Source organism: Lithobates pipiens, unplaced genomic scaffold (genome assembly GCF_037356315.1).
Source record: "Lithobates pipiens isolate NorthernLeopardFrog02 unplaced genomic scaffold, aLitPip1_a1.2 Scaffold_25, whole genome shotgun sequence".
NCBI classification, from domain to species: domain Eukaryota; kingdom Metazoa; phylum Chordata; class Amphibia; order Anura; family Ranidae; genus Lithobates; species Lithobates pipiens.
In genome coordinates, this window is record NW_027507787.1 from 61,858,765 (window position 1) to 61,876,284 (window position 17,520).

The window sequence follows — 17,520 nt, forward strand, 5'->3', positions numbered from 1 at the left end:
TACCTGTATATGCTGCTTAACGAAAGCATCAAGATTACAGTCTTGTACAGCCATTCATTTCTATGGCTCACTATATGTACCACCTGTCCATGGACACCAAAAAATTTACGGGTTTAACTCTGGACAGGGTACTTTCACTCAAAACCTAAAAACAAATTAACGCAATATTCTATTAAGTTGTTCTGCCGCCATTGCTGGACTTCTTTTAATCTTCTGGTATGGATCTGTTAATGAGGAGCAGAGGGTAGCGATCTGAAAATTTGAGGACCATAAAAAATCTTGGAACATTTTCTTTGATGAGTAAGGTGTACAATTACATACCATTAAGAATGGAAATATGTAATATCCATATAGGCTATAAACTGTAAAAGGCAAATAAAGTACTTGACTACTTAATGTGTAATCAAATAATGGGCTTTATTGGCCCTGATCTATAAAGGTGAGTCATTGTAATGCTAAGTATATAAAATGTATATGCTAAAGGTGAGTCATTGTAATGCTAAGTATATAAAATGGCTGTAGTTATAAAGTACTTAATCACTTACCTTCTGCTAATCGTAATTGAAACAGACATAGTACATAGTACATAGTATCTGCCATAAATGATTCCTGTATTTTGGAATGTGCATTACATGCAGCCTTCTACATGCAGAATCTGAAAGTATGATTGTAACAGATATAGGAATTAAAGAAAAAATACACTGTATTGATTTACAAAAGAAGGTTTATTTACATATCTACAATGTATTTAATGTATCTCTTCTTGTAATTCCACTAAAATATTTCTAGACAAGATAATGTGGAGTTAAAACCTGTGGAGTTAAAAAATATGTTGTTATCTAAAACCTCAACCTTTCTTTTTTAAATTGCAAGTGTTAAGGGATTGGGGCCCTTTGTCAGTTTGATTCTTTTAATTCTTTATTTGACGATCAAATGTCAGATACAGAAATCAATGTCATTAATATTCAGATACGACATATCGGGGAGGGGGGGGGGATTTACTAAAACTGGAGTGTCCAAAGTCTGGTGCAGCTGTGCATAGTACCCAATCAGCTTCCAGGTTTTATTGTCAAAGCTTAATTGAACATGTTGAAGTTAGAAGCTAATTAGCTACCATGCACAGCTGCCCTCCAAGTGCTCCAGTATTAATAAATCTCCCCTATTAGTAAACTTGACATAGGTAGTTTAGTTAAGAGAGGCAAAATAATCAGACAAGAATATATTCACCTGGTGGAACCCTGGAGTCTCTTTTTCAGGTTTTTATTTCTGTTTCTGACTGCATTAGACCCCATTTACACTGAGGTGCTTTACAGACGCTATAGCGCTAAAAATAGCGCCTGCAAAGCGTCAGTAAAGTGCCTCTCCTCTTACTCCAATGGCAGGACGCGAAAACAAGTCCTGCAAGGAGCATCTTTGAGGCACTGTAGGAGCGGTGTATACACCACTCCTACAGCACCCCTGCCCATTGAAATGAATGCGCTGGCAAAGGGCACTTTTAACCCTTTTTCAGCCGTTAGTGGAGGTTAAAATTGCCCCGCAAGCAGCTGAAAAGTGGCACAAAAATGTCAGTAAAGCACCACTAAAAATAGCCACGCTTTACCGCCGATGCCCGGGCGCTACCAGTGTGAAAGTGCCCTTAGAGAGATTTGCTCTCTCTCTATTTCAGTTAATGTCAACTGTCACTAGTTAAAGTGAAAGAAATTCAAAATGTTAAGTCGTCCCAAGAAAAAGGAAAGGGAGGAAATCTTTTAATAGGGAATTTGTTTCCACTGACAACTGTCTAAAAGGGCGTCATTTATCTCACTTTGTAGAGATTGCCTCTCATTCCTGTACTGATTACATTTTACTCTATTAAAGGGAAATCTCCTCAGTGGTAAATAGATGGAAAAAATAAACCTGACAGGGTATTTAACCATTCCCTATTACAAAATGTAGAAAAAAGTTGTGGATTTAGGTATATACAACACATGTCAAGAAAAAGCTGACTTAATATGATACTAGGTTTGCTCACTAAATCTTTGATCTCAAGCAATGCATCTGGTGTAGTGTAGTCTCATTTATCAAAATCAAAAAGAAAACAATATGCCCATATGTACCTGGCTCACAACTTTGCACACAGTACTGGAGCATGGGCCACATTTCTGCATAGCCAACATAGGCCATGGCCTAGAGCATCTAGGCCTCCTCTTTATGTTTAATAATAACACATTACCATATATCATAAAAGTCCCAGCTTTGAGTGCAATCTGGCAAGCTCATCATTGCTGACTGTGCTGCACATTTTGTGTAGTTTTGTTGGAGAGATAGTAGTGTACTGTCTTTTAAAAGTTCACTTATCATAGAGTCATACACAAAAAAACAAAACAAAACTTTTAGCAGCGAAGGATGATTGTTTGCTCTGCAGCTCTGCTTACAGGTTCATTGGGGTTGAGTGGGAAAAGTGTCCTATTCTTCTCTTCCATTTTAGACATGCCTTAACATTGGATGTATGATATCAGATCTTTCGAGTATTATACTAAGGGCCACTATACAAGGCTCGATTAATGGCATCTTGATTAAAATACCTGGCTCATAGATGGAAAAATATCCTCTGCCTGCCATTGTATTCAGGTAGTCATTGCCAAACAGGCAAGCTGGGTGGTGCTTGTAGGGAAGCCTATGGCTCAGATTCAGTGGGAATCTGACAAAATTAAGGCTGTCTATGGGGGCCTTAAAGCACATGTTACCCCAATATTTCATATTTATGATATGTGTCTATGTTATCATGTATTTGTATTAAAACATCCTCTTCTCTTTGCATTGCTTTCTTTGTGTGCAATACCTGGTAATCCTGCCAGTCCCCCTGCTTTTTCCTTTCAAACTGACCACGTCAGGCATGGAATCACATCCATTCAAGCATGGCTTCTGAGAACTGTACTTGGGAGCGAATCTTGCCTGTACTGCAGTGGTCAGACTTATACTGACACCCCTCCCCCCCCCCACACAGCTCTTCATTGAGACGATCAGTGTACTACTGTTTCTCTGCCTCCTGCTGACATGACCCCCCCCCCCCCCCCCGCAGCTCTTTACAGTGTATTTCTGTGTCTGCATTTTATACCGGACTGTGCCTGTGCTCTGTATTCAGCGTGCATATTTTTCCTTGACTTGCAGGTATGTTTATGGATTCTAGAAGGTAATAAAGTAATTTATGGCGAATTTTCATTTTTCAGAAATTAGGATGTATCGAATCTAATTCAGACGAATTTTAATTTTTCAGAAATTTGGATGTATCGAATCTAATTTTCGAATCTTTTTTCAAATACTTTTTAAATACTTTTCGAATAGTTTTCAAATTCAAAAAGTTTTCAAATTTGAATATTTTTAGAGAATAGAATAGAATAGAAAATAAAGGAAAAGAATAGAAAAAAAATTATAGAATAGAAAAGTATATAACAGAAAATAAAAGAATAGAATATAATAGTGTAAAGCAGAATAAAATATAATAGAAAATAAGAGAACAGAGCAATCAATCCCAAATCAGAACCATGGTCATATGATATGTTAGCAAATAAATAAACCAATGTGCAAAGATAATATTTGTGTATGTTCACTTGTGGTCAAAAAAAATAATAAGTGAGAATAATATGTTTAGGAATGTAAAGTGTAAATCAATCATCAATCATGGTTCTGATTTGGGATTGATTGCTCTGTAACATGTGTGGAGACCTCATGTGATTGGCCCCACTCTATGGGGCTAGTGTTTCAGCTGTTCAGGTGTTTGAATAATAATCTGGTCACATAGTCTAGAATATAGAGTATATATTTGATTTTCATTCCAATGATAGTTACCTATGAGTAAGCACTTATTATAGTGTGAAACGCGTCAGTTTTCCTGTATCACTTTGCTGTGGCTTGTACAGTGTGAGCCCAAGTTTTCAATAAAAGGCACAATACATTTTCTTCAGAGTGCAGCTGTCCAGAGTTTTTCCATTCATCTTAATTTGTTTTAAAAAAATACAGTTACCAGAGCTGATCAATCATTTATAAAATCCTATCAAATTAACCTACTTTTATGTGCATTAACTACTGTACAATAGGACTAACATCCTTTCATCCAAAAAACAACTTCATCAACCTTACAATGCTATTGGGACCATAACATAAAGAACACAAATATCATAACATAACATAAAGAGCACACACAAAAAAGGGGGGGGGGGGGGAATATTTTTTTTTTATTTACTAATATAACTTGTGCAGCTGTGTAAAATCCCTTTGACATATGATTTTTTTTTTCTCTCCCCCCTTTCCTTCTCCCTGGGATTTAGCCATGAATTTCTTGTATATTTATTAAAGTGGTAGTAAACTGACAATGTGACATTTCAGCAATATAACAAATAATTGAATTGTTTGCAATTTGCAGAATAGTATGCTCTAAAAACATTTTTCATTGCAGTAATAAAGAATTTGTGAACGCTCCAGCTTGTTCTTTGCTGCCACCATTACAATTCCTGTCTTCTGCATTCCGCAAACCAGTGGTCATCAACCCTGTCCTCAGGGCCCACTAACAGGCCAAGTTTTATGTATTACCTTTGCAGACTAGAATACTGCAATCACTGAGCAGCAAATGATATCACCTGTGATGTATTTCAGTTATCTTGCAAACCTGACCTGTTAGTGGGCCTTGAGGACAGGGTAATGACCACTGCTATAAACTACTTTATTTTCACCCTCGGTATGTATGCCTGGCCATAATCCCGCACATGCGAATTATTCGCCGAAGCCAAGCCTCATTTTCGTTTACGGTTACTACGGAAACCTTGTCCAGTATGAGCCAATCCTGTTGCGAGTCACAGGAGGTCAATAGACAGAGCATTTTTCTGGCAATATAAGCTTGCCAGAAAATAGGGCTAACGGTGCATGCGCTGGTGACGTAATTTAAGAGAAAATTAGGGATTATTCCGAAAGCAAGCTGGTAAGAAGTGATTAAAAAATAGCAAACAATGCTATGGTCTTCACTAATTAATTTAACCTCCCTGGCGGTATAATTATTTCAGATTTTAGGTGCTGAAAGTTACATTGGTGGTCAATGTAAATCTTCTCATTACTTTGGGGCTTGGTAGAGAATCCTTTCATTCACACTTACATTAGTGGTCAGTGTAAATTCCTCCTTACATTGGTGCTTACTGTGAATGCTTCTATTACATTAGTGGTCAGTGTAAACCCTTATTACATTGTTGGCCAGTGTTGAAACTCTTCTTTCTATTGGTAGTCGGTAAAAAAATCAGCATTGCCATTGATCACACCCTCCCCCCCCCCCCCCCCCCAGCACTGCCACTGATCCCAGAAGTTCTAGGATCCCTAGGAGTTTTCTGTCTATGCTGTGCAGGCAGTGAGGAAATGATGTGCTGTAACTTCTAGCAACCAATCAGTGAGCAGTATTGATGTACAGTAATCTCTAGCAACCAATCAACAAGCAGAAATAATGTGCTGTGACCTCTAGCAACTAATCAGTGAGCCATAATTTGTGCTGTAACCTCTAGAAAACAAGTCAGTAAGTGGTAATGGCATGCTGTATCCTCTGGCAACCAATCGCAATCCCTGCCTGATCTGATACAGTAACCTGATTTTGAGTCTAGCTGCTATTTATTGTATGTCTCAGAGAAGGTGGAGAGAAAAATTGCATGGGGGGGGGGGCCCAAGAAACCTTTTGCCCAGGGTCCAATTAATATTAACCACTTAAGGATCGAGCCTCTTTCTGAGATTTGTTGTTTACAAGTTAAAAACATTTTTTTTTGTTAGACAATTACTCCCAAACATTATACATTTTTTTTTCTAACACCATAGAGAATAAAATGGCTGTCGTTACAATACTTTCTGTCACACGTTATTTGAGCAGTGGCCTCTTTTTTTAATTAAAAAATAAGACAAGTTAGCCCAATTTTTTTTTAGATTGTGAAAGATAATGTTACGCAGAGTAAATTGATACCTATCATGTCACGCTTCAAAATTGAGCCTGCTCGTGAAATTGCGACAAACTTTTACCCTTAAAAATTTCCATAGGCGACGTTTAAAAAATTCTACAGGTTTCATGTTTTGAGTTACAGAGGAGATCTAGGACTAGAATCATTGCTCTCACTCTACTGATTGCGACAATACCTCACATGTGTGGTTTGAACACCGTTTTCATATGTCGGCGCTACTCATTCCCTTCTGCATGCGAGCTTGTTGAGATGGGGCGCGTTAAAAACATTTTCTTCTTATTTATTTTACCTTTTTATTTTTTAATTTTACACTGTTTTTAAAAGAAAAAAATTTCACTTTTATTCCTATTTCAAGGAATGTAAACATCCCTTGTAATAGAAAAAAGCATGACAGGACCTCTTAACTATGAGATCTGGGGTCAAAAAGACCTCAGGTCTCATATTTAGACTAAAATGCAATAGAAAAAATAAATAAAAAAAGTTGTCATTTAAATTTTTTTTTTTTAATTACCCTTTAAGAGCTGTGGGCATTTTGACGTTGCTTCCGCCCAGCAATTGTATGGAGATGGTGGGGGCCATCTTCCCCTCATGCATCTCCATACTGAGCCAGCAAGAGGACATGAGCGTTTCCGCTGCTGCCGATGGCTCCGGTAAGTGGCGGAGGGGACCGGGGGTCATCTCCCACCACCGATAAAAGTGTTCTCTTGGCGAATCCACTGCAGAGACCACTTTTATCTTGTAGCGGACTGCCCGCTGAAAAGGAGGATGCTGGGGTTATGGCAGCTAGCTGCTGCCATAACAACAATTTCCTCCTTCAAACAGCCAACGTAAAACTGCCGCGAGCGGTCCGTAAGTGGTCAAAGACAGCCCTGGTACCACTCTGCACATGTACCCCACCACTGTAACACCCTGCTCTTCTGTCCCACCACTGTAACCCCCTGCACATCTTTCCCACCTCTGCACCCCCTAGCACATTTGCCTCACCACTGTACCCGCTGCTTATCTGCCCCACCATTGTACCCCCTGCACATCTGCCCTACTGCTGTACCCCCCTGCTCTTCTATCCCACCGGAGAACCCCCTTCTCATCTGTCCCAACACTGAACCCCCTGCTCATCTGCCCCATCACTGTACCCCCTGCTCTTCTGTCCCACTGCTGAACCCCCTTCTCTTCTCTTCCACCACTGTACCTCCTGCACATCTGCCACACCACTGTACCCACCTGAACATCTGCCCCACCAATGTACCTCCCTGCACAACTGCCCCACCGCTATACCCTCCTGCTCTTCTGTCCCAACACTGAACCCCCCTGCTCATCTGCCCCATCGCTGTACCCTCCTGCTCATCTGCTCATCTCATTGAAAAAAATATGTTTTCGTGTGGATAATTTTGAGAGCTCTACAAAACCCACTTAGAATATTACAGTACTGTTCTTTTCTAGTTCTTCCTATGATCTCCACCCTTTTCACCGAATGCTGCTAATGCCAAAAGTTATAAGATAGTTCCACAAATTAATTCAGTGAAAAGCTTTCATATTCTATAGCAACAGTACCAGGTAATATGCCCAATGGAGAGATTCACCCTCATTATTTGTCTTGGTACCCATCATCCCAGAAAATAAATTCTAAATTCTAAATCCTACAGTCATCATTACAACAGGAGCTGTTCCAATGACAACTGTCTCCTCACTTTTGAAAGACTGTATAACATCCTGTTGTATCTTTGGGACAGGTGGTGAAGAGAATTGTCCCCAAAGGAACACAGACAAAAAAAAAAGGACAGGGCTTTTAATTTTTTCCTACTCTATTCAAAAATAAAAAAGATATACTATAATAAGCACAGAAGATAGAAAATCAACAGAGGAAAATTAATCTTTGCTGAGGGACTCCATGATCATGTATAACTTCAAATGGCAGGCACTCTAATTACCCTCTACCCAAAACAAACTAGTGGGTGGCATTTTGCAATAGCTAAATATTTAATTCTTCCTTTCAGCAATGCATGCTAAATATTTAATTTTTATGCTAAAGCGCTTTAATATTTACTGCATTTATATAAAACTAATAGTGTAAACCCTCAGTTAACCCATCAATTGCATTTCAGTTGTTAAGAGTTAGGGTCGGTTCACCCCAAAGACATTGTGATGCCTTGGGCGGTGTTGTCCAACACAACCACAATGCAACAGCAGGGCATATAACATTGCCTTCAATTGGTGTTCTTCCCACCTATGTGCTGTGCTAAAATGATGTATCATTTTTGCACAATGCATCGCTGAAACAATGCTATACAGCGCATTTATTGCAACACATTCACACATGATTGTGAAGTACTAATAAGATTTAAAAATAGTGTCACCATCTTGCTGAGGCTACTTTCACACTGTTCTGCAGTAGCTAAGAATAAAGGTATGTGGAGAGGGAGCAATGGGGTTGATTTGCTAAAGGCAAATAGACTGTGCTCTTTGCAAAGTGCAGTTGTACACTGCAAGAACAGTTGCTCCGGAGCTTAGTAAATGAGCAGAAGCTCTGCTGACTTTGATCATCTAATCATGTGGAAGCAACAATACTATTTTTTTAAATTGTCCTTGCAAGTGATTGTGTATTCTTTGTGTAGTGAAGCTTTACCTCATTTACTAAGCTCTGGAGCAACTGCACTTACATAGTACAACCGCACTTTTCAAAGTGTACTGTCTATTTGCCTTTAGTAAATCAACCCCAGCGTGTTAAGACAGAGATTCAGTGTGGTGAGAGAGGGTGATAGAGGGGACAGTGCTGGATAACAAGTTAACACAGCTTAACGCAGCACAAAAAAAAAAACACTCAAAATGCAATTAAATGCATTGCAAGTGCATCAAAAATGGACACCAATGCATTTCAATACCACACTTTAATGCATCTTTGCGCAAGTGCTGTAACACTTGTGCTGTGGTGTGAATCAGTCCTTAAAGTAAAACCCGCTGACTTTTTTATTTTTTTTACACCTGTAAGGGAAAAGGAATAATGAGTTAGTATGCACCTGTAGGTCAAAGTTAAAAATGTAACTATACAACCGCCTTAACATGAGTTTGAAACTTTTTTTTTTGTGTTTTCATTGGTTTGGTTATGTACTTACCCCAGACCAAATTAAGTATTTAATAGTTGTGGGAAAATAACAACAAATAATAGAAAATAATGTAAGTAAAACATGCAAATAAAACATGCAGCTATAAAGATAGCTTTAACAACTGCTCCTGGTTTAATTTATTTAAAATGAAGCTCGGCGATGAAGGAAACTTTACTTCTCACATCTAAGACACCTAACCAGAGCAAAAAGTTTGACTAAGGAAGATTCTTTATTAGGGCGAGGCAAATGTTACAGATTCTGCATGTAACTTTGTTAAATATATTTGTAGAGTCTTTGTACACATTTTCCTATGATGACATTTGTACCAACCCACATCCCTTCTCCAAGTTAAATTTTCCTTTTAACTTGCATCTTTACAACAGGGCATATCCCCAAACTCTGGAGATGAAGATGCACAGTATAATCCAGCATTAATGCAGAATTATAATCTCTTAACATCAATAAACCAAGTCCATAAAAAAAAATTTCTAGATGCACAATTAGGTAAACAATTTTGTGAATCCAAGTGTCAAACTTCAATCAACACAGTACCAGAAGTCCAATTCACTGCAAAGGAATTTATTGTGGTCGAAGTGAAACAAAAGGGTTTGTAGCGCTCCAGGCAAATCATCAGGTCTCCAGTGTTATAAAACAAGTCAGTGCCAGGTTTGGTCCAGAGCCAAAAGATGCAGAATGATAAAGAACATTTTAATTGCATTAAAAGCTAGGGCATGACATGCAGCCAGCTCAAAAAATTCAGCAAACGCCTTTTATATACCTGTGCTTAGTCATTGCTGATTAGCTCAAGGTTACATGCCTGCTTATAACTCTGAGGCTGCAGGTGAAGCACATCTAAAAGAGCCCACTGCTACAGTACACTAAGCAATCAAATATTTATATAACTTAGAATTATACCCTCCAAATAATGCTTTATAATCCTATAAAGGCTAACAATGAAAACATTCTGTTATATGGCAAGGAAGATAGAAACAAGCTATCATTGGAAAAAGAGGGTAAAAAAATGTACATATAAAAAGTCACTAAAAGGAGAAAAATTCCTCCATAAAGACCATTTGTTATTATTTGTTTATTGGGGATCCCAGTTTAACCCAGTCATCCAAATCATAAAAAACATGGGCTAATTTGGCCCTATCATATTGCATATGGATATATATATATATATATATATATATATATATATATATATGTATATATATATATATATATATATATATATATATATATATATCCATGTGCAACAGACAATAAATGCCCATCAAGATCGCATAAGGAATAATATTAGACCCATCCACGGGCACAATAACAGAATATGCAGAAAGGAGGTGTAGGATCACTCGTGGTAGTGGGAAAAATCTAATTTACATAACAAATTAAACTGTCAGGTATCCTAGTCTGTAAATGGAAGATCCAAAACACCTCCCTCCTGCATAATACAATATGTGGGAAGTACCACTAGATGCCTTAAAGACAGATTCTGGGAACATTTGAATGACATTAGATTGAATAGTCTACAAATGTAGCGAGACATTATAATGGGTGTCATGATGGAGACACAGAGCTTGTCAAACTCCCTGTCGGGGGGGGGGGGGCTGATTTTTTTCGGTTATTATACAGGAGGGAGGTGTTTTGGATCTTCCATTTACAGACCAGGATACCTGACAGTTCGAATTCTGAGTGGAATGTTTCCCACTACCACGAATAATCCAACACCTCCTTTCTGTCCCTGGATTGAAGTGGTGTGTCCCTGGAATGAAGTGGCGTGTCCTTGTCCTTGGAATGAAGTGGAGAGTCCCCAGAGTATCCCTGAAATGAAGTGGCGTGTCCCTGGAATGAAGTGGGGTGTCCCAGGAATGAAGTGGAGTATCCCTGGAATGAAGTGGTGTGTCCCTGGAATGAAATGGTGTGTCCCTGGAGTGTCCCCGGAATGAAGTGGAGTGTCCCTGAAGTGTCCCTGAATGAAGTGGAATATCCCTGGAATGAAGTGGTGTTTCCTTGGAGTGTCCCTGGAATGAAGTGGCGTGTCCCTGGAGTGTCCCTGGAATGAAGTGGGGTGTTCGTGGAATGAAGTGGTGTGTTCCGGGAGTGTCCCTGGAATGAAGTAGTGTGTCCCTTGCAGTGGAGGCCCATCCACTTCACTCCATATTTTTTTAGTTTTTTTTATTGTCGTTCTTTTTTGTTTATGGCACAAAAAAATTGCAGAGGTGATCAAATACCACCAAAAGAAAGGGGTCAAAAATGCTGTATCGCTAAAAATGGCCTGGTCATGAAGAGGGGTAAATCTTTCAAAGCTGCAGTAGTTAAAGAGGGACCTGGACAATGCCATACACAGTAGTGGGTGAAGGAGAGGGACTGGTGTCCAGGTCAGGGACTGTCTATCAGGGCCCCTGTGTACTGTGACATGCTGTGTATACAGTAGGGGAGGGGTCTCTTAACAATCAACCAGCATTCTCCCACATCTCAGTGTAACACACACACAGGCAGTAGACATGTACAACCCCCCCTCCCCTCCTAAGGACTTGCTCATGATCCCCTCACAGCCAGGTAAGTGTCTTCCAGCACAGCCGCACGCTCCAAGCAGGAAGGTTAGGGAGATGGGGAAGTGGAGAAAGTGAGAAAGTAATAAGCTTCACACACATTGCTGGCTTCATTGTCTCACCTCTCTATAGACAACCAGGGAGCTTGTTCCCCCGATCCCTTACTCTCACAGTCTTATCTGTAGAGGGCAGAGGCTGGCTGCAGAAGAGGATGCTCCAGTCTGGTTCTGCAAGATACCGGCAACAGGCCCCTTGCTGTTCACAGCACACTAGCATAGTGAGCTGGGAAACTGCAAGTGGTGAAGCAAAAAGCACAACCCACCATCCTCCAGTCCCCGTCAATAGAAATAATGCACTAGAGGATGGAAACAAATCACTGTATAGTGGGAGTATTTGCGAGAGCATCGCTTGCACCCTGAACATGCCCTAAACATGGGCAAATCAGCTTCCCAGCTTGCAATCAGCAAATTACAAGCTGGGAAGCTTCTCATAGAGCGCCTAGTATTCAGCGCTTGGTCACTCTTAAAGTGACCACTTTTTTTTTGTGAATAGCTTGGGGGAGCGGCGCACATGCGCCCCCTATGGAGGGGCGCCACTGAGTAGGATGCATAATTGGTCAAATGATAAGACAGAGAGTAACTGTAACTTGCAGTTTTCTAAACAGATGCAAAGTTTAATCAGTAATGCAAAACAGGGTTTGAATGGCAAAGAGCATGCTTTAACTGCAGGATAACACAAGCAGATTATGATAGCTGCACAAACATGGACTCATCACAGTAATGTCTCTGTGGTCAATCAGGGTAATATGTGGCTGCATACCTTATTCTTTCTAAAACCCCATAGCAACAGAGAGTCTAGCTGAGAATCACTACTTCAAACAGCACTGAACACAGCTACTTGCTACTGTCCTCATAAGCAATGTCCCTCATGGTAATGTCTCAGGTAGCTCTGGTAACAAATGCAAATGGCTGAAAGGCATTCCAGGCCTGTGGATGACACACCATGCTGCTGGAACAGCAGTACTCTGGTAATAATTGTGGAGGTGCTCCCCACAGTAGCTGTTTTGGAGAAGCTGTGCTATTATACTCCAGCTTGGCTGCTTGCACACTGGCATTGATAGGGGTCTCTCACCTGCCTGCAGATCACCTGCCTGCTTCATCAGGTAAGGCCTCTCTGAGCTGCTGAGAAAAGGAAGTAACTTATCTTACCTGGTTGTGTCCAGGAACCCAGGGAGTTTTGGGAAAAAGTTAAAAGGGCCTGCACCTGTTCATGGTGAGTAAATGGGCTACACTATTAGCTGAAGATTTCTTGTTGTTGTTGTAAATCACAGTGTGCTGGTGACAAGTGGCATCATTCACCACAACACAAGCCCACAACAACACACGCCAGCTACTACTCTAGTCTCTCCCCTAAGAATAGTGGGCAGATAAGTCTGGGCTCATTTGTCTGCAAGAAACTAGAGTATTAGCTGGCATATGTTATCATATGTATTGTTGCCAATGATAGGGCTCTTTCTAAGCGTGGCATCATTTAAACAACACAAGCAGCCAGCTAATACGTCTCTCTTCAACGCTACTATAAAATAACTTGAGGTTCTTCCAGAATGATAGTGGTGAAAAAAAATCAAACTCACCTCTGTGTATCACATGCTCCAGGATCCTGCCATCACAGCCCCATTCCCTCTACTTGTTCTGCTCAATGTTTCTTCCTGGCATTGGGCAGAGGATGGGGACAGGGCTTGTGTTGGCTGTGCTCTGTGCGCACCATATGTCACACCTCCTCTCCTATTGAGAGCAATGTAGGTGGACCGTGGTTGAGGAAGGAGGTGCACTATTGTCCATATTAGCCCAACATGTCTATGTCCCATAGGGGCTGAACAAAGATTTCCAACCTTCAGTGGTACTTTTTCTTCAACCTCCCTAGCGGTGATCCCAAGTCTGGCTTGGGCTGGGATTTCAGTACCACGAGCGGTAACCCCGAGCCAGACTCGGGATCGCATCACTGGATACAGGGAGGATACAGGGAGAGGTTACTTACCTTGTCCCCTGGATCCAGCGATGTCATCCATGCTGTGTGAGCGAGCCATCCTCCGCTCGATTCACACAGTGCCCGAGTGCCCCGAGCTCCGTTCCCTGCAACGTTACAACGCACGGGAGCGGAGATCGGCACCAAATTCAAAAAAGTTAAAACACACAATACATATACAAAGCTGTAATCTTACAGATTACAGTACTGTATAAAAAAAAAATACACACCCCCTTTGTCCCTAGTGGTCTGTCCAGTGCCATGCATGCACTTTTATATTATAAATACTGTTTTTTTCTGCCTGGAATTTGGAGATTGTCCATAGCAACCAAAAACTGTCCCTTTATGTCAAAAGTGATATTAGACCAACTAGAAAACAGTGATAATAAATTAGAATCACTTGCAGAATTGAGCGATAGCGATTTGTGGGGAAATTCATCATCAAACACTAAATCTAATGACAGCGACAATTCTGCAAATTTCAGTGTTTTTGGATTTGATTACATTATTGAATAATTTTTATTATTATTTATTATCATTATTTATTATATTATAAATGTTATCATACCCAGGATGTCTGCTAGACTCTGGTTTGAACAGATTTAATAGAGTTATTCCTAAGAATTGCAGGCCTACAATATAAAACACCACATTTCCATGCAAAACAATTGTACCGCTTTCAGCACCTAAAATCTGAACTAATCATACTGCCAGGGAGGTTAATGGACCTCTAAAAACTCTTTATGTGACCAATTAATTTGCAATCACTAAAGAGAAAAAAATATTTATTTATCATATTATAGTACAGTTTAAATAAGCATAAATAACCAAAAGTCACTCACAAATGTAAAGTGCAAACAGCACAGTTACATGTGGATAGCCATCACCATCTACTTCCTTATGTGATGACACTGATCCTTGAGAGGCCCAATATATGCCTTTCATTGTAATGATTTCATCAGGTGACAGGAAGAGGAAGAGATTCAACAGGCCATTATTGTGATGGTCACTTCTCAACTCCCATCATTTATGCCAAAATTTCCAACTATTTTATTGAGACCACCAACACTTACTGAAAATTATAAAATAAGTTTACCTATATTTACTTTCCCAGAGGTATTTTCCTTAACTCAACCCTATATATATGTAAAGTGCAACACAGTGCTGTTTAAATGTGCAAGAGTATTTTTTAAAGCAATGGTAAGGCCATGGTTAGTTCAATTTTGCCGCTTTAAAAATGTATAGTTATCATTTACTTTTACTGTATATTGTTCAACCCTTTTAGGTTTATCTAAAGAGTAAGCGAGATAAAAACTTAAACAATATGATATTTTTATAAACTGGAGCTATCAAATCTAATATTCATGCTTTGCATTGCTGTCCTTAATAAATGCATTACTGATTATTATTCAATTTCTTTCTCAATAGAAAGAAAATCAAAGAAAAACTTTTTCATAATGCCATTATCAGGAACTCCAGCACCAAACAAGAGGAAAAAGTCCACAAAACTCATCATGGAACTAACCGGTGAGTATATACAACTTATTTCTAGCTGTGCTATTTTTGTAGTTGGAAAGCCTTGTAATAGGGTATATTGATTTTTAGCCTTTACCCATGGCCCCCCATTAAACACAGCACAGACACAAAACAATATAGCACCGCTCCAGGGTGGCCCGTCGCCACAATCTCACACACTTCCTGTTTGGGTGCAAGCTCAGCTCATCACGCTGGACACAATGCAAGCACCAAAATCCGAACAGCTTTGTCTTTGCTGTAGGAAATGTCAGTGGCCTCCATGTATACAAGCTTGCGAAGTGCTTGGCAGGCAATAAGAATTGCAGTTGACTTTAAGAAAAAAAGATTGAATCTATCATTCTCCTTGCGCCTGTTTTGCCATTCCTAACTCTATAGCTTTAGCAAATGTTGATGACAATGTCATTTTGCATTTCCGTACCATGCCACCAATTATAGAATTCAAAATGTGCAATCCTCCTGGATATTTGCTTAGGCCTGACTGTTTTAGATTTGTGTAGTACAAATATCACAGTGCCTTAAATTGTAGCCATAAGCCCTTTTAGCTCTATCACAAATCTACACTTCTTTAAACTGTGCAGAATAAGATTTTAATAACTGGTTAGAAAAAACGTATTAAAAACATATCCCACCATATAGACTGAAGCTTGTGTGCATCTTTTGCAACTATGACATCATTTTTTTTAAAAGGCTATGAGCAATCCACTTGTCACCAACAACAGGATCACTAACTTGTTCCTCACTTGTTTTTAATGGAGTTTCTTTTAGGTATTTGAAGAAGATTAGGCAGCATCCCAAGGCAACAAAGGAGCAATACCACAGAAGTAACTGCAAACCTGACCGGGTGGTTCTGCTTCTAGGGATGTCTCACCAACAGCAGAATAGCCCATTTGAAATCAGCCTTAGTCCTTGTACACACGGTCGGAGAATCCGTCGGAATGTGTCCTATCGGACCGTGTCGTCGTATAATCCGACTGTGTGTGGTATGCATCGGACTGATTCCGTCGGAATATCCGTCTGACCCAATTTTCCAACATGTTGGAAATATTTCCCGACCAACTGGGCTGATCAGACATACTCCGATCATGTGTATAGAATTTTGATCGGACCAAGTGCCACGCATGCTCAGATCAAATTCCTACATCAAAGCTATTGGCTACTAGCCTGAATGTAGTCCCATCGTAACGAAATTACGTCATCACGTTCTGAAAGATCGGATTTTTTCACCAACTTTGTCCGACCGTGTGTATGCAACAGTTTCGGACAAGATCTGACGGACAAAATCCGACGGGCAAAATCCGACGGATTTGGTTGTGGAAATCTCCGACCGTGTGTACAGGGGCTTAGACAGATACACAAATTACTGTAGTGTTGTCGTTCTCCTTACCAGCATATCATCTATGGGCTAAAGTGATGCATAGGCACGTCAGGTCTGCTTACAGTAAGGCAGAAGCAGTCTTGTGATCGCTACAAAATGTACCAGAAAAGTATTTAAAATATATTATTTGGAAAAAGAGATGGCAGATTTACACTACAATTTCATTTAGTACATGTCATATCTAGACTTGCCATCTACGTGACAGTAGGATTATTATATTGCCATCAAGATAAAAGCAGTCCACAACCAGACCACTGTCTTAATTCCAAACAAAGTTATTTAATTTTCAGGATAGACACCGCTAAGAGCAGGGAGAAACAGAAATCAGTACCACTAATGAAGGGAGTGAATAAGGAGATGTTTCCTGCTGTGCAGACTGAGACATTAGAGAACAGAACTATCCAATGACTCTGGAATCCCTATAATCTCATGATAATACCATGATAATCTTACAGAATTTGCTGAAGGCTTGGATCACAATATAATGTTTTTTACTGACAGTAATATGTGGATAGGGTTTTAAAGAGCAGTATTCAACATTCTATGACTGTTATTGTTTTAGGTGCAAGAGAAGGAGAGCAAGAAAGCTCCAGGCTAAACTTAGGGAAGAAGATCAGTGTCCCCAGAGACATTATGCTGGAGGAGCTTTCTTTACTGAGCAATAAGGGCTCCAAGATGTTCAAGCTTCGCCAAAAGAGAGTGGAAAAATTCATCTATGAGAACAATCCAGATGTGTTCAGTGACAACTCCTTGGTAAGGATGTAAATAGTTAAGATCTTCATATAGGAACCTTAAATGTTTGTCATTAACACTTTGAGTTCTCAAATGGTCACTTGTGGTCAAACATACCGATATGACGTGGCTGGAATGTATTTATGCTGCAGTGTGTTAAAGCATGAAGGCACATGCTATAATTACACTCAGCTATGCAAGTGTGCAAAGAGTTCAAGGAATCTAATTAACAG

At 39.8% G+C, this 17,520-nt stretch overlaps 1 protein-coding gene across 1 annotated transcript in view; it reads left to right on the top strand.

The window, feature by feature from the left end:
• MYOZ1 (myozenin 1) overlaps nt 1-17,520 on the top strand; it is a 69,828-nt gene that overhangs the window by 8,748 nt on the left and 43,560 nt on the right. The window contains exons 2-3 of the mRNA XM_077454553.1: nt 15,073-15,171; nt 17,118-17,308. Of these exons, the coding sequence (XP_077310679.1) occupies nt 15,102-15,171; nt 17,118-17,308 (261 nt within the window). The 5' untranslated portion in view covers nt 15,073-15,101. The remainder of the gene's footprint in view (nt 1-15,072; nt 15,172-17,117; nt 17,309-17,520) is intronic.